Source organism: Manis pentadactyla, chromosome 1, assembly GCF_030020395.1.
Source record: "Manis pentadactyla isolate mManPen7 chromosome 1, mManPen7.hap1, whole genome shotgun sequence".
NCBI lineage: Eukaryota > Metazoa > Chordata > Mammalia > Pholidota > Manidae > Manis > Manis pentadactyla.
In genome coordinates, this window is record NC_080019.1 from 71,175,828 (window position 1) to 71,195,853 (window position 20,026).

A 20,026-nucleotide genomic window follows, 5' to 3' on the forward strand; every position below is an offset into this window, starting at 1 on the left:
CCCAGTCGGCCACGTGCCTGAGGAGCCAAGGGCTCTTTGGGTATCAGCTAAAGAAAGGTAACAGGGCTCAGAGGCTTTCAGATGCCTGAGAAAGCAAGCACGGGGTGCAGCTCGACGGCACCTGCTCTGTCCCTTCTTCCCCACCTTCTTACTACCTGTTATTTCATTTAGCAAGTATTTATTGATGTGTATTGTATGTGCAAATTTTCCAGGTTTTCTAGGAGAGGAGTCTTGGGGGAAAACTTTTTTTTTTTTTGAGAAATACCTTTCCAGTGGCTTTTTGTGAATAACTTTAAAAGAAAAAAACAAACTACATATTGGAGACAAACCTGTTTTTTTTTAATTGGCACAAACGTTGTATTCAACACTAGGGGTTTTGCAGTTTCTTGCCTTTTCTACTAGAAAACAATATAAAGTGATTTCACAATGTGAAAAGAAAAGAAATTGCCTTTATGACCCAACACAGTCTGTTCTGCAGCAATACCGGACATTCAACTTAAAATCGTGATTCAGCAGTAGAAATGCTTTTCCTTTTCCTTGTTTGAACTTTTACTTTCTTTTCTGTTGTGATTTGTAGAAGAAATTTGTTGAAAGCATTTCACTTCAATGGTTTTTCAAAAAAGACAAGAGCCATTGTTGCTTTTCTGACCTGATCACAGAGTTTGTGTAGTGGATTTAAAAAGAAAAAACACTTCAATTTTGGAGCAAGGGAATATGTGTTTAGAAGAAATCACCTTCGTTTTTCCTTTTGTCCCAACGAGGAACCAAAATCTGTTTTAACTGCAGAGACACACGGACAGAAAGTCATTTTGCAGCTGCCAAGTGTGGTACCTTCTTTTATTTGCTATTATACTGAGAAGAAAAAAAAAGTAAAAAAAGAAACCGACTTTAAAAATTTTCAGATCACTTAATTTTTTTTTGCAGACTCATAAAATGCAACTACGGCTAAAAGAAATGCAGGAACTGCCTCGGGGAGCTTGTCATCGCGGGGAGACAGAGGACGGGCCACGCTGAAAGCGCGGGGGCCGTGTGCACAGCAGGGACTCCCGGGGCTCCACCCTCAGCTCACCTCCGTTCGCCCCGCCCTCGCCTCCGCCCGCCCGAGCGCAAGACTCGGAAGGGTCCCTGCGCGGCGGTGACGTCACGGCGTCGGGGCGGGACCCACGGCAGGGGCGGGGCCGCTTCCCGGATCTCGAGGAGGGGGCGGGCCGGGGGCGGCGGCCTGGCCGGGCGCGCGCATCCCCCGCAGTTCGGGCGTGTGTAGCGCGCCGTCAGGCAGTCCCGCGGAGAAGCTGGAGGCTTCGGGATGTCGAGGCTGCCCGCAGTCCCAGAGCAGGGCTGCCCCGGGCCGAGCGAGCTGGACTCTCGGCGCGCAGGCTTCGTGCTGGGGTTGGACGTGGGCAGCTCTGTGATCCGCTGCCACGTCTATGACCACGCGGCGCTGGTCCGCGGCTCCAGCGCGCAGAAGGTGACCGGGGAGCAGGCGTCGGGCCGCGGGTCGGGGTCGCGCAGAGCACCCGGGGTCGGATAGCGGGAGGTGAGCGGGCGGGTCCGTCTCCTCCGGCCTGGATGCGGCCACCTGCAGCCCCGTCGAGCCGTGGGTTCAGCGGCGCGCCGGGACCGGCCAGATCTTACAGACTCTCCCTGGGCAGGGCTGAAACCCGCGCGCCCTTCCCTTCCAGGCTGAGGGCAGTAGGGGCCCGCTTTGTTCCCCGGGGACGTTCCCTTTCTTTCGGTCACCTGGCGATTAGGCTCTCCGGCCTGCCCTGGGTGGGAACCGCGTTGACCCGCAAGGCAGGTGAGGCAGGGGCAGGGCAGGGCAGCCCGTGCTCAGCCAGCTTTGAGACTTGCTTGGTTTTTCCTGCGCCTGATAGACTTCAACTCCGTCTTTATTTACATTCTAATTTTTTAGATCTTGATAGAAGTTAACTTTATGGTCCATTCTTCAGTTGTCATCATTAATAACCACTTCTCAAAGTGCTGGTTCTTCACACGAGCAGCTGATTTCCATGAATATGGGAGGTTCTGGACAAGTTTTGAAGGGTGTATTGTCATTAGTTTTCTCCCTTCCGTCTGAGAATTCATAAATGTTATCTTTCCTGGTTTGAGAAGCCTACTAAATCGTTGGTTATTAGTAAAACCTTGTTATTTTGAAGCCAGCAACAGATTGGTAGTCTTCTGTTCTCATTTTGAAGAAGTGTTGATTTCTGTTCACTTGCCAGCACACCAAAATTAATGTTGATTGGATTTGGTGTTCTTACCTACTCTTCTTTCCAATACCGATGTCTTTTTAAGTTAGCACTGTGCCGGCAGATAGGAGCCATTAGTTACCTAAGCCATTCCCAGCAGCGCTGGACCCTGCGTTTGCTCCGTTCCCACCACCTTAAGAAGTGCTTTTCAACCGCAGCAGTTGCCCAGGAGCCGTTCCAGCCAAATTACTACTTCGAGCATTTGTTTTGGGGACACAACGGGCTTCCATTCTGGTTTCAGGGGACTACAGCCGCTTCCTGTACCTGTGCAGGAAAGGAACACTGTGCACCTTGCCCCCCACCTCCATCCACCATCCCTACCTAGCCTGAAAGGACAGGTGAAAGGCCAATACAGTCCTTCAGGGACTGGGTGCTCCTTAGCTTTTTGAGTCTTTACCACAACGCTAGATGTGGTGTAATCTGGCATTTTTCACACAGTTGCTTTTATAATTCAAGACACCAAGTACTTTTGTTTTAAGCAGTGATTTAAAAAAATAATATTTGAAATATTTGGAACCAAAAGGAGAGGAATTGTTAGAAGATACGAAGTTTCACAGTTGCTGTATAATCTGGGGAAAGTAATTAGTATTTTAGAAATGAGGTCAGAGTCTAAAAGATGAGATTGCTGTGAGTAACGGGAGACTGGAATGGTTTGCTCAGACTGTAAATGATGGAGAAGTGTATGGAAAGAAATGTGAGTAAATAAAAATACAAAAATTCCTGCCCTGAAAGGATGAAGTACTGTCTCAGGTTAAGGAGTTTCTAGCAATGCCTCTCCAACTGTGGTAGCAATTTACAGAAGTGCTTCTTAAAGTGCTTCTTAAAGGCTGCTAGGGCTGAGATAAACCAAGTTTGAGAAACTTGTGTAGCAGTTTGGCAGAGTAATTTTATGTCTATTGATAACATTTAGGATTTTATTTTGTATGCAGTTTTTTCCTAGAAAGTTTTAATTGTGTCTTAAGAATTGTTAGTCCACAGTGAATAGAAATGAGAAACTCCAAAACAATAGCTGGTCCTTTACTTCAGAAAACTTAAGTTCTTTGGGAAAGAGGGTCTTGTTGGCCTACACTGCTACTTAGCACCTGGTTTATTACCTCATGGGTACAGAATAAATGAATTGCATGTAATCAAAGTATTAGGAACTCAGCTTCATGGGAATCTGTTAGACACAGAACTTGTGTTTATTTTCTCAAGTAAAAATCGCACCTCTGCTATTATTATGATGGGAAGAATTTATAACAGAAATCTAAAACCTCTTAGTATTAAGATTTGATTGATTTTGATGAATAGATAGCGTGAAGAGAGAGAGAGAGAGAGAGAGAGAGAGAGAGAGAGAGAGAGAGAGAGAGAGAGAGAAGGAAAAACTGAAGAGATCACCCTTTAGAGACAAGAACAAAATAAGCTGTGTTGGTCTTTCAGTTTAAACTGACATCCTAAATCCTTATATTCAGAGGTAGTACTAGGCTTCTGAGAAGACTTCATTTTTATTCCTTGTGACATACATTTTTTTACCAGCAGAGATACATTTTTAACCTTTTTCTATAATTTGCATTTTTAAAAAAGACATCTTTCTATGGACTCTTAAATATTGGTGTTATATCGTAGAATGCTATTCAGAAATCACACATGTGAATGATATTTTTAGATTTTAAAACTGGAGAAATTTATCATGTTCTCCACTGGAACATCATGCCATTGAGAGAAACCATGAAAGATAACATCTCAGAAGAACAGGGACAGAAAGGCTACTCCAGGAAAACAGTGGAATCTTCAATTCCATATACTCTCTGTACGTTCTTGAAAAAATCTAGTTGTTGTCTTTTGTGTTTAATCAACAAAACAAGTTTTCTTCCTAACATCGATTATATTCTTGATTGAATTTTTGGTTGGTCTTCCTTCGGTAGAGGAGCAGGTTTCATGGCTGTGGCATGTTTAGAGGTGGTGAGCTGTCTGGGCTCGTGGAGTGCCTGGAAGTGACCCTGAGTCAGTACTTCAGACTTGAAGTTCAGACTTGAAGCAATGATACCCAGTTTTATGGAGTGAGGAAATGTTTGTTGTGAAGTCGTTAGTAGTTTGTGGCCATGAAAGCTGTACATAAAAGAGAAATATTATTTGATATAAGAGAATAGGTTTTGTTAAATCTGCTTCTGATGAGCTCACTGGAGAGTAAGAGATTCTTTTCTCTTATTCCCCATCCTCATGCTACCCGCCATTGTTGCTCTTTTCTCAGAGTTCCTTTTTTCTCTTTATTTTGGCCTTTTCTTACATGTTAAAAGACTGTCCTTACATGGTGATCTTTGCTTGGCTGTTCATTTGTTCAGATCCATGTCTTACCCCACTCAGCTGTATCTGGTATTTGCAAGAAAAGAACTCTGGTTCAAGCCTTCCAGCGAGTAAACCTCTTATCCTCTCTACTCTACTTGGAGGGGCAGTTATCTGGCTGGAGCAGGGAATTGGGGATCCTTATAAGGACTTTGAACCAAGGCTGTGTTCAGCCCCAACTAGCATCCCAGCTTTTGGAGATACCTCTAAATTTCAGGGCTCTATCCTAGAATCTCTGCCAGGGGCTGGGCAGAGAAGTGGTATAAGCTGAGCAGAGAGAGAGAGGTATCAGTTTTTTCCTCTGCACTTACCCACATAAACCCACCCACTCACTGTTCATATTAAAAACATTTTGTTTTTAATAAAGCTGGGCTGAGCCTGTTTACTCTCTGTTCCTTGTCTTCTGGATAAATCTTTTTATACAGTAAAACTGACTTTTTTAATGAATATGTTCTGTGAATTTTAGCACATGTATAGGACTAATCCCCAAAACTCCTTTGTGCTCTTTGTCGTCATACACTCCTCCCACTCCTAACCCCTGATCACCGCTGATCTACTTCCCAGACCTATATATAGTTTTATCTCTTTGAGAATATCGTTTAAGTAGAATAATACATTAAGTAGCTTTTGGAGACTGTTGATACTATGTGTGTCAATGTCCTTTCCTTTTTATTTTTTGAGTGCTAATCCATTATATGGATGTACCTCATCCATTCACCTGTTGGAATAGTTTTGGGTGTCTACAGTTTCTGGTGATTTGAAGAGAGCTGCTGTAAACATTTTTATATAGATTTTAATGTGAATGTAAGTTCACTTCTCTACTGTAAATACCTAGAATTAGGATTGTTGGCTCATACGATAAGTGAATGTTTAACTTCCATTGAAATTGCCAAACTTTCCCATAGTGGCTGTACTTTTTTGCCTTCCCATCAGTAATGTATGAGTTCCATTTGTTCATCACCAACATTTGATACTGTTAGTGCTTTTTATTTTATGCATCCTAGTAGATGTGGTATGTCTTTGTGGTTTTTATTTGCATTTCTGTAATGGCTAATTATGTTGAATATTTCCATGTGCATATTTACTATCCAAGTCTTCCTTGGTGAAGTGCTTGTTCAAGTCTTTTGCTCATTTTTATATTGGGTTTGTTTTTTCACTATTTAGTTTGAGATTTCTTTATGTATTTTGGATAGAAGTCCTGGATTGGAAATGTGTTTTACACGTATTTTCAATATTTTTACTTTGGCTTTTCATTTTGTTAGCAGTATGTGCAGGGCAAATGTTTTTGATTTTGATAAGTCCAATTTATTATTATTTTTTGTTTTATGAATCGTACTACTTTTGCTGTCGTGTCTAAGAACTCCTCACCTAACCCCAAGTCACAAAGATTGTCTCCTGGGTTTTCTTCTAAACATTTTGGTTTTATGTTTTACATTTAGATCTGTGATCCATTTTGAATTACTTTTTGTGTAAAATACGAGTTTTAGATTGAGTTTACTTTTTTGCATGTGGATATTTTCAACTCTGTTGAAAAAGCTACCTTTTCTCCACTGAATTGCCTTGTACATTTGTCAAAAATCAATTAGTCGTATTTGCGTGGGACTATTTCTGGACTGCATTCTCTTCCACTGATCTGCTTTTCTATTTTTATGCTGCTAGTACAGTATTTTGATTATTGTAGCTTTATAGCAAGTCTTGAAATTGGGTAGTGTGATTCCTCCAATTTAATTATTTTTCAACATGGTCCATACTCCTTCTTTTGCCTTTCCATATACATTTTAGAATCATCGTGTCTCTATCTAGGAAAAAATCCTTCTGGGATTTTGGTATACCGTTGTGGGTGACATGTCTTTTAGCACTTAAAAAATGTTGAGCCACTCCCTCCTCACCTTTATGATTCTGATGAGAAATCCACAGTCATTCAAATCATTGTCCTGTGTATGTAATGTGTCTGACTGCTTCCAACTTTTTTTGTTTTTGCTTTTCAGGATTTTAATTATGTTAGATCTGGATGTGTGATGCTTTGGCTTTATACTGTTAGGAGTTTTCTAAGCTTCTTGAAATACATAGAATTTAAATCTTTCACTGAACTTGGGAAGTTTTAGCACTGTTAGCACTCTTCTCTGAAGTAATTTTTTTTCTGCAGTTAATTCTTTTCTTATTTGGGGACTCTGATGACACAAAATTAGACCTTTTGCTCCTGTTCCACAGATGCCCGAGGGTTTGTTCATTTTTTCTCAATGTTTTTTTCTTTCTGTTGTTCAGATTAGATCACTTCTGTTGATCTGTCTTCAAGTGTATTGACTTTATTCTGATATCTCCATTCTGTTACTGAACCCATCGAGTATATTTTTTATTTTAATTATTAACATTTTTCTTTTAATGGATTATTTTCAAGCTTTATTAGGTATGATTGACAGATAAAAGTTGTATATATTTAAGGTGAAAAAACATGATGTTTTGGTATACACACACACACACACACACACATATATACACACACACACACACACTGAAATGATTACCATAATCAAGCTAATTAACATACCCATCATCTCATGTGGTTACCATTTGTTGTGTGTATGTGTGTGTTGAGAACATTTAACACTCTCTTAGCTAATTTCAAGTGTGCAACATGTATTATTAACTACAGTCACCATGCTGTACATTAGGTCTCCAGAACTTACTCATCTTACAACCAAAAGTTTTTATCCTTTGACCCCTAATTATTATATCTTTCAATTCTAAAATTTTCATTTTGTTTTTCTTTATGTCTCCTATTTCTTTGCTGAGGCTTTCTGTCTTTCCATTTGTTTCAAAATAATTTGCCTTTATTTCTAGGAGTATTTTTCTAATACTGGCTTTAAAGTCTTTGTCAGACATGTGTGTCATCTTGGTGTTGGTATTTATTGATTATATTTTCCCATGTTGAGATTTTCTCTGTTCTTCTTACAGCTTATAATTTTGGATTGTATCCTGGACATTTTTAAATATTATGTTATAAGACACCAGGTCTTGTATAAATCCTGTGATGAATGTTGATATTTTTCTTTCATCAGGTATTCCACCAGCAGGCTACAAATTCTACCAGCCTTCTGTGGACCTTGGTTTCAATATTTATTCTGTTTTCAAAATCTTGGCAGTACTATTTGGATCTGCCCTGCGTGTGCACCACCCAGTTGGTCAGTCTGGACCTCGGCAGTGGTCCATCTCTTGGTTCTGTTCTTAACGTCTTTGCTGTGCTGTTCGGGGTGCATTGATGCACATGCAGCTTTTAGGAAAGCCTAGGAATTCACGCACAACTTCATGGAGTAGCTTTCCTAAGCTCCTCCCTCTCTGAGACTTTCCTGATATTTTTGAGTCCTCAGAGCCTTCCCTTTGGGGTCCTCTTGCCAGGAAGCTGGAGCTTTCATTACCCCCATTCCGCTGGGTACTTTGCCCGAATCTGAGGCAAGGGAGGCATCAGGAGCACAGGGAAACAGAAAACCCGTGGGGTTCATCTTACCCTTTGGGGCCTGCAGCTCCTCTGATTGGAGAGAAGTTTTATCGCCCTCAGCCTTTTAGGTGCCTGTAGTTACTGCTACAGCCGCCTCTATGGGACAGCTGGGGACACAAGCATGGAGGCGGGGTTGGGGGTGAATAAGAAGCATGGGGGACTTCTCCTATTCCCTTGGAATGTTAGCCAAAGTAACAGAGCTTCTCCTGGAGTTTCCACTGCACCCTGGAACCCACTTCTGGTTTTCAGGCTGCGTTGATTCCAGGCCAGGGAGTACCAGAAGAAAAAGGAGACACAACTGGTTCAGTGGTACTCACCTTCTTACCTTCTTCTCCAATCTGCCTGCTACCATATACTTAGAATCCACAGGTAGCTGCATGCCTTCTGTCCAGATTGTATAGCTGCATTCCGTGGGTGGTACACGGAGTGTGCTTACCCTGTCAGTCTCAGCCAGAACTTGATACTTTGTTAATTTTTATTTATTTTAAAGTCTGACTTTTTCTTATTACAAAAATAAATGCTTTCATTGTAGAAAACTTGAAAAATAAAGATAAAGCTAAAATCCTCTGAAGACTCATGAACTAAAGGCAATGACTACTTTTATTTCATATATGTGTTCTTTCCATTTTGATAGTAAAAATGAATTAGTAAATAAAAGATATTATTCTTAGATAGATTAATAAAATCATGTTGTTAATTATTTTAACCAGTAGTCTAAAGACCTGGATACTATTGACTTGGTCTCATGTTTTTACTAAATCTTCTCTTTTCCTAAATAGGTAGAAAGTCTTTATCCTCAAAATGGCTGGGTTGAAATTGATCCTGATGTTCTCTGGTGCCAGTTTGTTACTGTAATAAAAGATTCTGTCCAAGGTAATTGGATTTATAAAAATAAAAACAGTAAAGGATATTTTGTTTGTAGTTAAGAGTTTTCCTTAGGTGTCTGTTGGATTCTGTGGGCTTCCTAAATCGTATTTATATGCATGGTCTTTTGTTTGGATCACAGTTTTCCCAGTATTTTACAGTGAACCACTTTCAAGGAAAGGTGACAGCAGCTCTGTCTTCTGGTTTAAGTCACCTTCACCTGCCGAGGAAAGGCTCCCCTCCCTCCCTCCCTCCCTCCCTCCCTCCAGTTGTAACTTGTGCAGAGTCATTTCCTGTTGTGTACAGAATAGGGAGAGTTATTAACAAACTTAGAACACACACTTCCAACTCTCAGGAGTTTACAGCTGAGTTACCTTTATTGTAAAGTAAGTTTTTGTTTTGTCTTTGTCCTGTGTGGCTTCTTGATGCACGCCCAGCGACAGCCGCAGTCTGAAATCTTAGCTCTTGAAGAATGTTTTCAATGCAGGCTTCTTTAAGAATGTGGCGAAAGATGACGTGTAAATGTAAATTCTAAAAATGTCTTTTACTTCATTTATCTAACTAAGTTGCTATCTCCTTCTCACCTTTTTGGTTTGAAAAATTTCAAAACCTATGAAAAAGAAAATATTTTAGTATTGTCAAGAAGAAAAGATAGTCTGACTGACTTTGAGTAGTGTTTTTTCCCCTACATTTAAAGCAAAAAGGCCATATTATTAGAACATATCTTTTTACTTTTAAATAAAAAAACTATAAAATCATCTTAGTAATGCTTTCTTTATTAACTCCAATTACGTTATTAAAATGCTAAACCCAGATGCTGTTCTTAAAGATTATATTGAATGAATCATTTTCTGTACAGTAATACTGTAAAGAAAAATTCATTGGCTTTTAAACATGTGTTTTACCTGTCTTTATTTTTAGCTGCAGGAGTAGAGATGAATCAAATCGTTGGTCTTGGCATTTCAACACAGAGGGCAACCTTTATTACATGGAACAAGTAAGTGCATTGTGGGATAAGCATTCTCTTGCTCAGTTCATACCACAGTGAATACACTTCTGTGAAACCTACTTGGGGATTTGAAACTTGTGAATTCAGAGCAGTTTTGCTTGGTTAAGAGGGATAAATGTGGGCCCACTTTCTGGGTTACTAAACTATGCACCCTATGGGTCATCTGGACTTCACTTTTATAAAATAAGGACAATAAAAAGACTATTGCCTAGGAAGAATTAATATTGTCAAAATGGCCATCATGCCTAAAGCAGACTACAGGTTCAATGCAGTCCCTTTCAAAATATCAACAGCATTCTTTAACAACTGGAACAAATAGTTCTAAAATTCATATGGAAACACAAAAGACCCTGAGTAGCCAAAGCAATCCTGAGAAGGAAGAATAAAGTGGGGGGGATCTTTCTTCCCAACTTCAAGCTCTACTATAAAGCCACAGTAATCAAGACAATTGGTACTGGCACAAGAACAGAGCCACAGACCAGTGGAACAGAATAGAGTCTCCAGACATTAACCCAAACATATATGGTCAATTAATATATGATAAAGGAGCCATGGACATACAATGGGGAAATGACAGCCTCTTCAACAGCTGGTGTTGGCAAAACTGGACAGCTACCTGTAAGAGAATGAAACTGGATCACTGTCTAACCCCACACACAAAAGTAAATTTGAAATGGATCAAAGACCTGAATGTAAGTCATGAAACCATAAAACCCTTAGAAAAAAACATAGTCAAAAATCTCTTGGACATAAACAATGGCAACTTCTTCATGAACATATCTCCCTGGGCAAGGGAAACAAAAGCAAAAATGAACAAGTGGGACTATATCAAGCTGAAAAGCTTCTGTACAGCAAAGAACACCACCAATAGAACAAAAAGGCATCCTACAGTATGGGAGAATATATTCATAAATGACAGATCCGATAAAGGGTTGACATCCAAAACATATAAAGAGCTCACGCACCTCAACAAACAAAAAGCAAATAATCCAATTAAAAAATGAGCAGAGGAAAGAGGAACCCTCCTACACTGCTGGTGGGAATGTAAATTAGTTCAACCATTATGGAAAGCAGTATGGAGGTTCCTCAAAATGCTCAAAATAGAAATACCATTTGACCCAGGAATTCCACTTCTAGGAATTTACCCTAAGAATGCAGCACTCCAGTTTGAAAAAGACAGATGCACCCCTATGTTTATCACTGCACTATTTACAATAGCCAAGATATGGAAGCAACCTAAATGTCCATCAGTAGATGATTGGATAAAGAAGAAGTGGTACATATACACAATGGAATATTACGCAGCCCTAAGAAAAAAACAAATCCTACCATTTGCAACAACATGGATGGAGCTAGAGGGTATTATGCTCAGTGAAATAAGCCAGGCAGAGAAAGACAAGTACCAAATGATTTCATTCATCTGTGGAGCATAAGAACAAAGAAAAAACTGAAGGAGCAAAGCAGCAGCAGAACCAGAGAACCCAAGAATGGACTAACAGTTACCAAAGGGAAAGGGACTGGGAAGCATGGGTGAGAAGGGAGGGATAAGGGGAGAGAAGAAAGGGGGCATTACGATTAGCATGTATAATGTGTTGGGGGCATGGGCAGGGCTGTGCAACACAGAGAAGACAAGTAGTGATTCTGCAGCATCTTACTAAGCTGATGGACAGTGAATGTAATGGGCTTTGTTGGGGGGACTTGGTAATGGTGATAGTCTAGTGAACATAATGTTCCTCATGTAATTGTAGATTAATGATACCAAATAAAAAAGACTATTGCTGTCATTAAAATTCTCTACTCTTTTGGTGAGTTAGCTTTTCAGATAAGAATGGGTTGAAGATCTAAAAAATTAGCTTATATCTAGAAGAATTCAAGGGAATAACAAATTTCAGAAACAAGGCTATAATTATTGTTTATATTTTCAGTCTACAACAAATTTAATATTTAAATATTAAATATGTATATTTTTAATTTCAGCTATGGCATAGGTGCTATATATAGATTAAATACAATTATAATATCATAATGGCTACCTTTTAGTGATACTTCATGTTCCATTATCCTTACAAACAAACCTATTATTTAGGTACTATGTCAATTTTTACAAAGAAGGAAACTGAGGCTCAGAGAAATAAGTAAGTTATTCAGGGTCATGCAATTTATAAATAGAACCAAGATTCCAAATTATCTTTTTGACCCAAAAGCATATGCTCTTTCCACTACCCCCATATTGTTTTTAACATGTGTTTCTTGCTTTAAAAACAAAGAAAGAACACTAAAATGTTTCTCTGTTACAGAGTACTAGATTTCAAAAGGGCATCCTGACCGTTAAACAGTGAAAAAGAAAAGTGGTGGACATAGCGGGTAGTGATAAGCCTAAGATATATAGTCAGGGTGAATTCACAAAGACTTGGCCAATATAATTCAGTACAATTGACCCTTGAACAACATGGCTTTGAACTGAACAGGTCCACTTACAGGTGGGTTTCTTCAGTACATACAGTACTGTAAATGTGTTTTTCTTATGATTTTTTTTTTTGGTAGATAATTATTTTTTATTGAAGGGTAGTTGACACACAGTATTACATTACATTAGTTTCAGGTGTACAACATAGTGATTCAACATTTATATACATGATAATTCTAGGTACCAGCTATCACCATACCAAGTTGTTACAATATTATGACTATATTCCTTATGCTATACATTACATCCTGGTTACTTAATTATTTTACAATTGGAAGTGTGTACTTTTTTTTTTTGTGAGGGCATCTCTCATATTTATTGATCAAATGGTTGTTAACAACAATAAAATTCTGTATAGGGGAGTCAGTGCTCAATGCACAATCATTAATCCACCCCAAGCCTAATTTTCGTCAGTCTCCAATCTTCTGAGGCATAACAAACAAGTTCTTACATGGAGAACAAATTCTTACCTAGTGAATAAGTTACATGGTGAACAGTACAAGGGCAGTCATCACAGAAACTTTCGGTTTCGCTCATGCATTATGAACTATAAACAGTTCAAATATGAATACTCATTTGATTTTTATACTTAATTTATATGTGGATACCACATTTCTCTCTTTATTATTATTATTTTTAATAAAATGCTGAAGTGGTAGGTAGATACAAGATAAAGGTAGAAAACATAGTTTAGTGTTGTAAGAGAGCAAATGTAGATGATCAGGTGTGTGCCTGTAGACTATGTGTTAATCCAAGCTAGACAAGGGCAATAAAACATCCACGTATGCAGAAGATTTCTCTCAGAACAGGGGGGGAGAGGTTCTAAGCCTCACCTCTGTTGATCCCCAATTTCTCACCTGATGGCCCCCCTGCGACTGTGCCTGTCTTAGGTTGTTCCTCCCTTGAGGAATCTTACCCGTCTCTGGCTAACCAGTCATCTTCCGGGGCCATACAGGGAAACGTAAAGTTGGTAAGTGAGAGAGAAGCCTTATTGTTTGAAATGGTTAGCTTTTTACTTCTTTGCATATTTATGCCCTGTAGCTTCTATGCCCACCATTTGTCTTGAGGTGTCTTTACCACTTGGAAGAATTATGATACTCGGTAAATTTGATATGAGGCACGAATTCTATTTAAGGGTTGTAATTAGGAAGGAAGAAGAAAAGCTATAGAAGTAGCAGGCGGAAGAAAACATGGGAAGATTGATTATTTCTTTGACATATCTTCTTGTCGAGTAACTTCAGCATGCATAGGTTTTAAGCTACTCCTTAAATTGCGCACACACATTAACATAATAGAGTATAGTTACATAACCAAAGCATACCTATAATTACCAGCCATCTCCAGTGAAACCAAGAAAACCAGTTAGGCACCTTAGGCATTTGTGAAAACTTATCTATGATATGGTGGATATTGTCCAACTGAACTTGAACAGTCTGAGAGAAATCAGACAAATTAAAACAACCCATTCCTGGGGAATGTTCACATCCCTTATGTTCTTTTAACAGTAAATAGTCTGTAGTTGTAAGATTTTGGAACGCTACAATTTGCACTTCTCCTTATTCTTGGTTGAGTTCCAACAGTATAGATCCAGTCAAATTTGTTGTTTTACTGTATGCACAGGCCAGCTTAGATATCTCCTTCCTCATTCCCATGGCAGGTCCAGGAACTGGTGGGATGAGTGCATCTACAGCTGTAGCAGTGCGTGGATCTTTGTTGGGGTTTTTTGATGATCATCTTCTGGCATGAGTCTTCCAGAGAGTGCAGATGTTGGAAGTTCTTTTTCATATCGTATCTTAGTTCATTTTCGGGGTAGCCCAATTAGGCTTTGATCCTCTGTATAAACACAAACAGACCCTTTGCCTACACTTTTATATGCCCTTTATACCCTTGTGTAGAACTCGTTGGAGGTTACCACACAGGAACTGCCCTTTTTCTTTTTTTTTTGCTTTGTTTTTGGTATCACTAATCTACACTTACATGAAGAATATTATGTTTACTAGGCTCTCCCCTATACCAGGTCCCCCCTATAAACCCCTTTACAGTCACTGTCCATCAGCATAGCAAAATGTTGTAGAATGACTACTTGCCTTCTCTGTGTTGTACAGCCCTCCCTTTTCTCCCACCCGCCATGCATGCTAATCTTAATACCCCCCTACTTCTCCCCCACCCTTATCCCTCCCTACCCACCCATCCTCCCCAGTCCCTTTCCCTTTGGTACCTGTTAGTCCATTCTTGAGTTCTGTGATTCTGCTGCTGTTTTATTCCTTCAGTTTCTCCTTTGTTCTTATATTCCACAGATAAGTGAAATCATTTGGTATTTCTTTCTCCGCTTGGCTTGTTTCACTGAGCATAATACCCTCCAGCTCCATCCATGTTGCTGCAAATGGTAGGATTTGCCCTTTTCTTATGGCTGAGTAGTATTCCATTGTGTACATGTACCACATCTTCTTTATCCATTCATCTATCGATGGACCTTTAGGTTGCTTCCAATTCTTGGCTATTGTAAATAGTGCTGCGATAAACATAGGGGTGCACTGATCTTTCTAATACTTGATTGCTGCATTCTTAGGGTAAATTCCTAGGAGTGGAATTCCTGGGTCAAATGGTATGTCTGTTTTGAGCATTTTGATGTACCTCCATATTGCTTTCCACAATGGTTGAACTAACTTACATTCCCACCAGCAGTGTAGGAGGGTTCCCCTTTCTCCACAGCCCGCCAACATTTGTTGTTGTTTGTCTTTTGGATGGCAGCCATCCTTACTGGTGTGAGGTGATACCTCATTGTAGTTTTAATTTGCATTTCTCTGATAATTAGTGATGTGGAGCATCTTTTCATGTGTCTGTTGGCCATCTGTATTTCTTTTTTGGAGAACTGTCTGTTCAGTTCCTCTGCCCATTTTTTAATTGGGTTATTTGTTTTTTGTTTGTTGAGGCGTGTGAGCTCTTTATATATTCTGGAAGTCAAGCCTTTATCGGATGTGTCATTTTCAAATATATTCTCCCATACTGTAGGGTTCCTTTTTGTTCTATTGATGGTGTCTTTTGCTGTACAGAAGCTTTTCACCTTAATATAGTCCCACTTATTCATTTTTGATGTTGTTTTCCTTGCCTGGAAAGATATGTTCAAGAAGAGTTCACTCATGTTTATGTATAAGAGGTTTTTGCCTATGTTTTCTTCCAAGAGTTTAATGGTTTCATGACTTACATTCAGGTCTTTGATCCATTTTGAGTTTACTTTTGTATATGGGGTTAGACAATGGTCCAGTTTCATTCTCCTACATGTAGCTGTCCAGTTTTGCCAGCACCACCTGTTGAAGAGACTGTCATTTCGCCATTGTATGTCCATGGCTCCTTTATCAAATATTAATTGACCATATATGTCTGGGTTAATGTCTGGATTCTCTAGTCTGTTCCATTGGTCTGTGGCTCTGCTCTTGTGCCAGTACCAAATTGTCTTGATTACTATGGCTTTATAGTAGAGCTTGAAGTTGTGGAGTGAAATCCCCCCTACTTTATTCTTCTTTCTCAGGATTGCTTTGGCTATTCGGGGTCTTTGGTGTTTCCAAATGAATTTTTGAATTATTTGTTCCAGTTCATTGAAGAATGTTACTGGTAGTTTCATAGGGATTGCATCAAATCTGTATATTTCTTTGGGCAGGATGACCATTTTGATGATATTAGTTCTTCCTAGCCACGAGCATGGGATGAGTTTCCATCTGTTAGTGTCCCCTTTAATTTCTCTTAAGAGTGACTTGTAGTTTTCAGAGTATAAGTCTTTCACTTCTTTGGTTAGGTTTATTCCTAGGTATTTTATTTTTTTGGATGCAATTGTGAATGGAGTTGTTTTCCTGATTTCTCTTTCTGTTGGTTCATTGTTAGTATATAGGAAAGCCACAGATTTCTGTGTGTTGATTTTGTATCCTGCAACTTTGCTGTATTCCGTTATCAGTTCTAGTAGTTTTGGGTTGGAGTCTTTAGGGTTTTTTATGTACAGTATCATGTCATCTGCAAATAGTGACAGTTTAACATCTTCTTTACCAATCTGGATTCCTTGTATGTTTTTGTTTTGTCTGATTGCCGTGGCTAGGACCTCGAGTACTATGTTAAATAACAGTGGGGAGAGTGGGCATCCCTGTCTAGTTCCCGATCTCAGAGGAAATACTTTCAGCTTCTTGCTGTTCAATATAATGTTGGCTGTGGGTTTATCATAGATGGCCTTTATTATGTTGAGGTACTTGCCCTCTGTTCCCATTTTGCTGAGAGTTTTTATCATGAATGGATGTTGAACTTTGTCAAATGCTTTTTCAGCATCTATGGAGATGATCATGTGGTTTTTGTCTTTCTTTTTGTTGATCTGGTGGATGATGTTGATAGATTTTTGCATGTTGTACCATCCTTGCATCCCTGGGATGAATCCCACTTGGTCATGGTGTATGATCCTTTTGATGTATTTTTGAATTCGGTTTGCTAATATTTTGTTGAGTATTTTTGCATCTACGTTCATCAGGGATATTGGTCTGTAGTTTTCTTTTTTGTTGAGGTCTTTGCCTGGTTTTGGTATTAGGGTGATGTTAGCTTCATAGAATGAGTTTAGGAGTAGCCCCTCCTCCTCTATTTTTTGGAAAACTTTAAGGAGAATGGGTATTATGTCTTCCCTGTATGTCTGATAAAATTCCGAGGTAAATCCATCTGGCCCGGGGGTTTTGTTCTTTGGTAGTTTTTTGATTACCGCTTCAATTTCGTTGCTTGTAATTGGTCTGTTTAGATTTTCTGTTTCTTTTTGGGTCAGTCTTGGAAGGTTCTATTTTTCTAGGAAGTTGTCCATTTCTCCTAGGTTTCCCAGCTTGTTAGCATATAGGTTTTCATAGTATTCTCTAATAATTCTTTGTATTTCTGTGGGGTCCATCGTGATATTTCCTTTCTCGTTTCTGATACTGTTGATTTGTGTTGACTCTCTTTTTTTCTTAATAAGTCTGGCTAGAGGCTTATGTATTTTGTTTATTTTCTCGAAGAACCAGCTCTTGGTTTCATTGATTTTTGCTATTGTTTTATTCTTCTCAATTTTATTTATTTCTTCTCTGATCTTTATTGTGTCCCTCCTTCTGCTGACCTTAGGCCTCATTTGTTCTTCTTTTTACAATTTCGATAATTGTGACATTAGACCATTGATTTGGGATTGTTCTTCCTTTTTTAAATATGCTTGGATTGCTATATACTTTCCTCTTAAGACTGCTTTTGCTGTGTTCCACAGAAGTTGGGGCTTAGTGTTGTTGTTGTCATTTGTTTCCATATATTGCTGGATCTCCATTTTGATTTGGTCATTGATCCATTGATTATTTAGGAGCGTGTTGTTAAGCCTCCATGTGTTTGTGAGCCTCTTTGCTTTCTTTGTACAGTTTATTTCTAGTTTTATGCCTTTGTGGTCTGAAAAGTTGGTTGGTAGGATTTCAACCTTTTGGAATTTTCTGAGGCTCTTTTTGTGGCCTAGTATGTGGTCTATTCTGGAGAATGTTCCATGTGCACTTGAGAAGAATGTATATCCTGTTGCTTTTGGATGTAGAGTTCTATAGATGTCTATTAGGTCCATCTGCTCTACTGTGTTGTTCAGTGCTTCCGTGTCCTTACTTATTTTCTGCCCGGTGGATCTATCCTTTAGGGTGAGTGGTGTGTTGAAGTCTCCTAGAATGAATGCATTGCAGTCTATTTCCCCCTTTAGTTCTGTTAGTATTTGTTTCACATATGCTCGTGCTCCTGTGTTGGGTGCATATATATTTAAAATGGTTACATCCTCTTGTTGGACTGAGCCCTTTATCATTATGTAGTGTCCTTCTTTATCTCTTGTTACTTTTTTTGTTTTGAAGTCTATTTTGTCTGATATAAGTACTGCAACCCCTGCTTTCTTCTCGCTGTTGTTTGCTTGAAATATGTTTTTCCATCCCTTGACTTTTAGTCTGTACATGTCTTTGGGTTTGAGGTGAGTTTCTTGTAAGCAGCATATAGATGGGTCTTGCTTTTTTATCCATTCTATTACTCTGTGTCTTTTGATTGTTGCATTCAGCCCATTAACATTTAGGGTGACTATTGAAAGATATGTACTTATTGCCATTGCAGGCTTTAAATTCGTGGTTACCAAAGGTTCAAGGTTAGCCTCTTATAGTATCTTACTGCCTAACTTAGCTCGCTTATTGAGCTGTTATATACACTGTCTGGAGATTCTTTTCTTCTCTCCCTTCTTGTTCCTCCTCCTCGATTCTTCATATGTTGGGTGTTTTGTGCTGTGCTCTTTCTAGGAGTGCTCCCATCTAGAGCAGTCCCTGTAAGATGTTCTGTGGAGGTGGTTTGTGGGAAGCAAATTCCCTCAGCTTTTGTTTGTCTGGGAATTGTTTAATCCCACCGTCATATTTGAATGATAGTCGTGCTGGATACAGTATCCTTGGTTCAAGTCCCTTCTGTTTCATTGTATTAATTATATCATGGCGTTCTCTTCTGGCCTGTAGGGTTTCTGTCGAGAAGTCTGATGTTAGCCTGATGGGTTTTCCTTTATAGGTGACCTTTTTCTCTCTAGCTGCCTTTAAAACTCTTTCCTTGTCCTTGATATTTGCCATTTTAATTATTATGTGTCTTGATGTTGTCCTCCTTGGATCCTTTCTGTTGGGGGTTTTGTGTATTTCCGTGGTCTGTTCAATTATTTCCTCCCCCAGTTTGGGGAAGTTTTCAGCAATTATTTCTTCTAAGATACTTTCCGTCTCTTTTCCTCTCTCTTCTTCTTCTGGGACCCCTATAATACGGATATTGTTCCTTTTGAATTGGTCACGCATTTCTTTTAATATTGTTTCATTCCTGGAGATCCTTTTATCTCTCTCTATGTTAGCTTCTATGCGTTCCTGTTCTCTGGTTTCAATTCCATCAATGGCCTCTTGCATCCTATCCATTCTGCTTATAAACCCTTCCAGAGTTTGTTTCATTTCTGCGATCTCCTTTCTGGCATCTGTGATCTCCTTCCGGACTTCATCCCATTTCTCTTGCGTATTTCTCTGCATCTCTGTCAGCATGTTTATGATTCTTATTTTGAATTCTTTTTCAGGAAGACTGGTTAGGTCTGTCTCCTTCTCTGGTGTTGTCTCTGTGATCTTTGTCTGCCTGTAGCTTTGCCTTTTCATAGTGACAGGAATAGTTTGCAGAGCTGGGACGATTGACGGCTGGAAGGACTTCCTTTCTTGTTGGTTTGTGGCCCTCCTCTCCTGGGAGAACAGCGACCTCTAGTGGCTTGTGCTGCGCATCTGCGCGCAGACAATGTTTCTGCTTCCTGCCCGGCTGGTATGGAGTTAATCTCCGCTGTTGCTGTGGGCGTGGCCTGGCTCGGGCAGCTACTCCAAAATGGTGGAGTCGCGTTGGAGGGGGAGTGGCCTGGAGGCTATTTATCTCCGTAAGGGGCCTCCCTGCTCCCTGCAGCCCAGGGGTTAGGGTGCCCAGAGATCCCAGGATTCTCTACCTCTGGATTAAGTGTCCCGCCCTGCCCCTTTAATACTTCCAAAAAGCAACCGCCAAAACAAAACAATGACCACAAAAAAAAAAAAAAAAAAAAATTTTAAATTAAAAAAAAAAAAAAAGGTGGCCGT

At 39.5% G+C, this 20,026-nt stretch overlaps 1 protein-coding gene across 3 annotated transcripts in view; it reads left to right on the forward strand.

Moving 5' to 3' along the window:
* Positions 1–1,159: 1,159 nt before the first annotated feature.
* Positions 1,160–20,026, forward strand: part of GK5 (glycerol kinase 5) — an 83,301-nt gene continuing 64,434 nt past the window's right edge. Inside the window, exons 1-3 of one of the 3 annotated variants that reach the window (XM_057498335.1) lie at positions 1,160–1,468; positions 8,847–8,940; positions 9,853–9,928. In XM_057498335.1, coding sequence (XP_057354318.1) covers positions 1,307–1,468; positions 8,847–8,940; positions 9,853–9,928 — 332 coding nt within the window. In that variant the 5' untranslated portion in view covers positions 1,160–1,306. The remainder of the gene's footprint in view (positions 1,469–8,846; positions 8,941–9,852; positions 9,929–20,026) is intronic. The other 2 variants (XM_036877375.2, XM_036877376.2) reach the window with 2 other exon arrangements.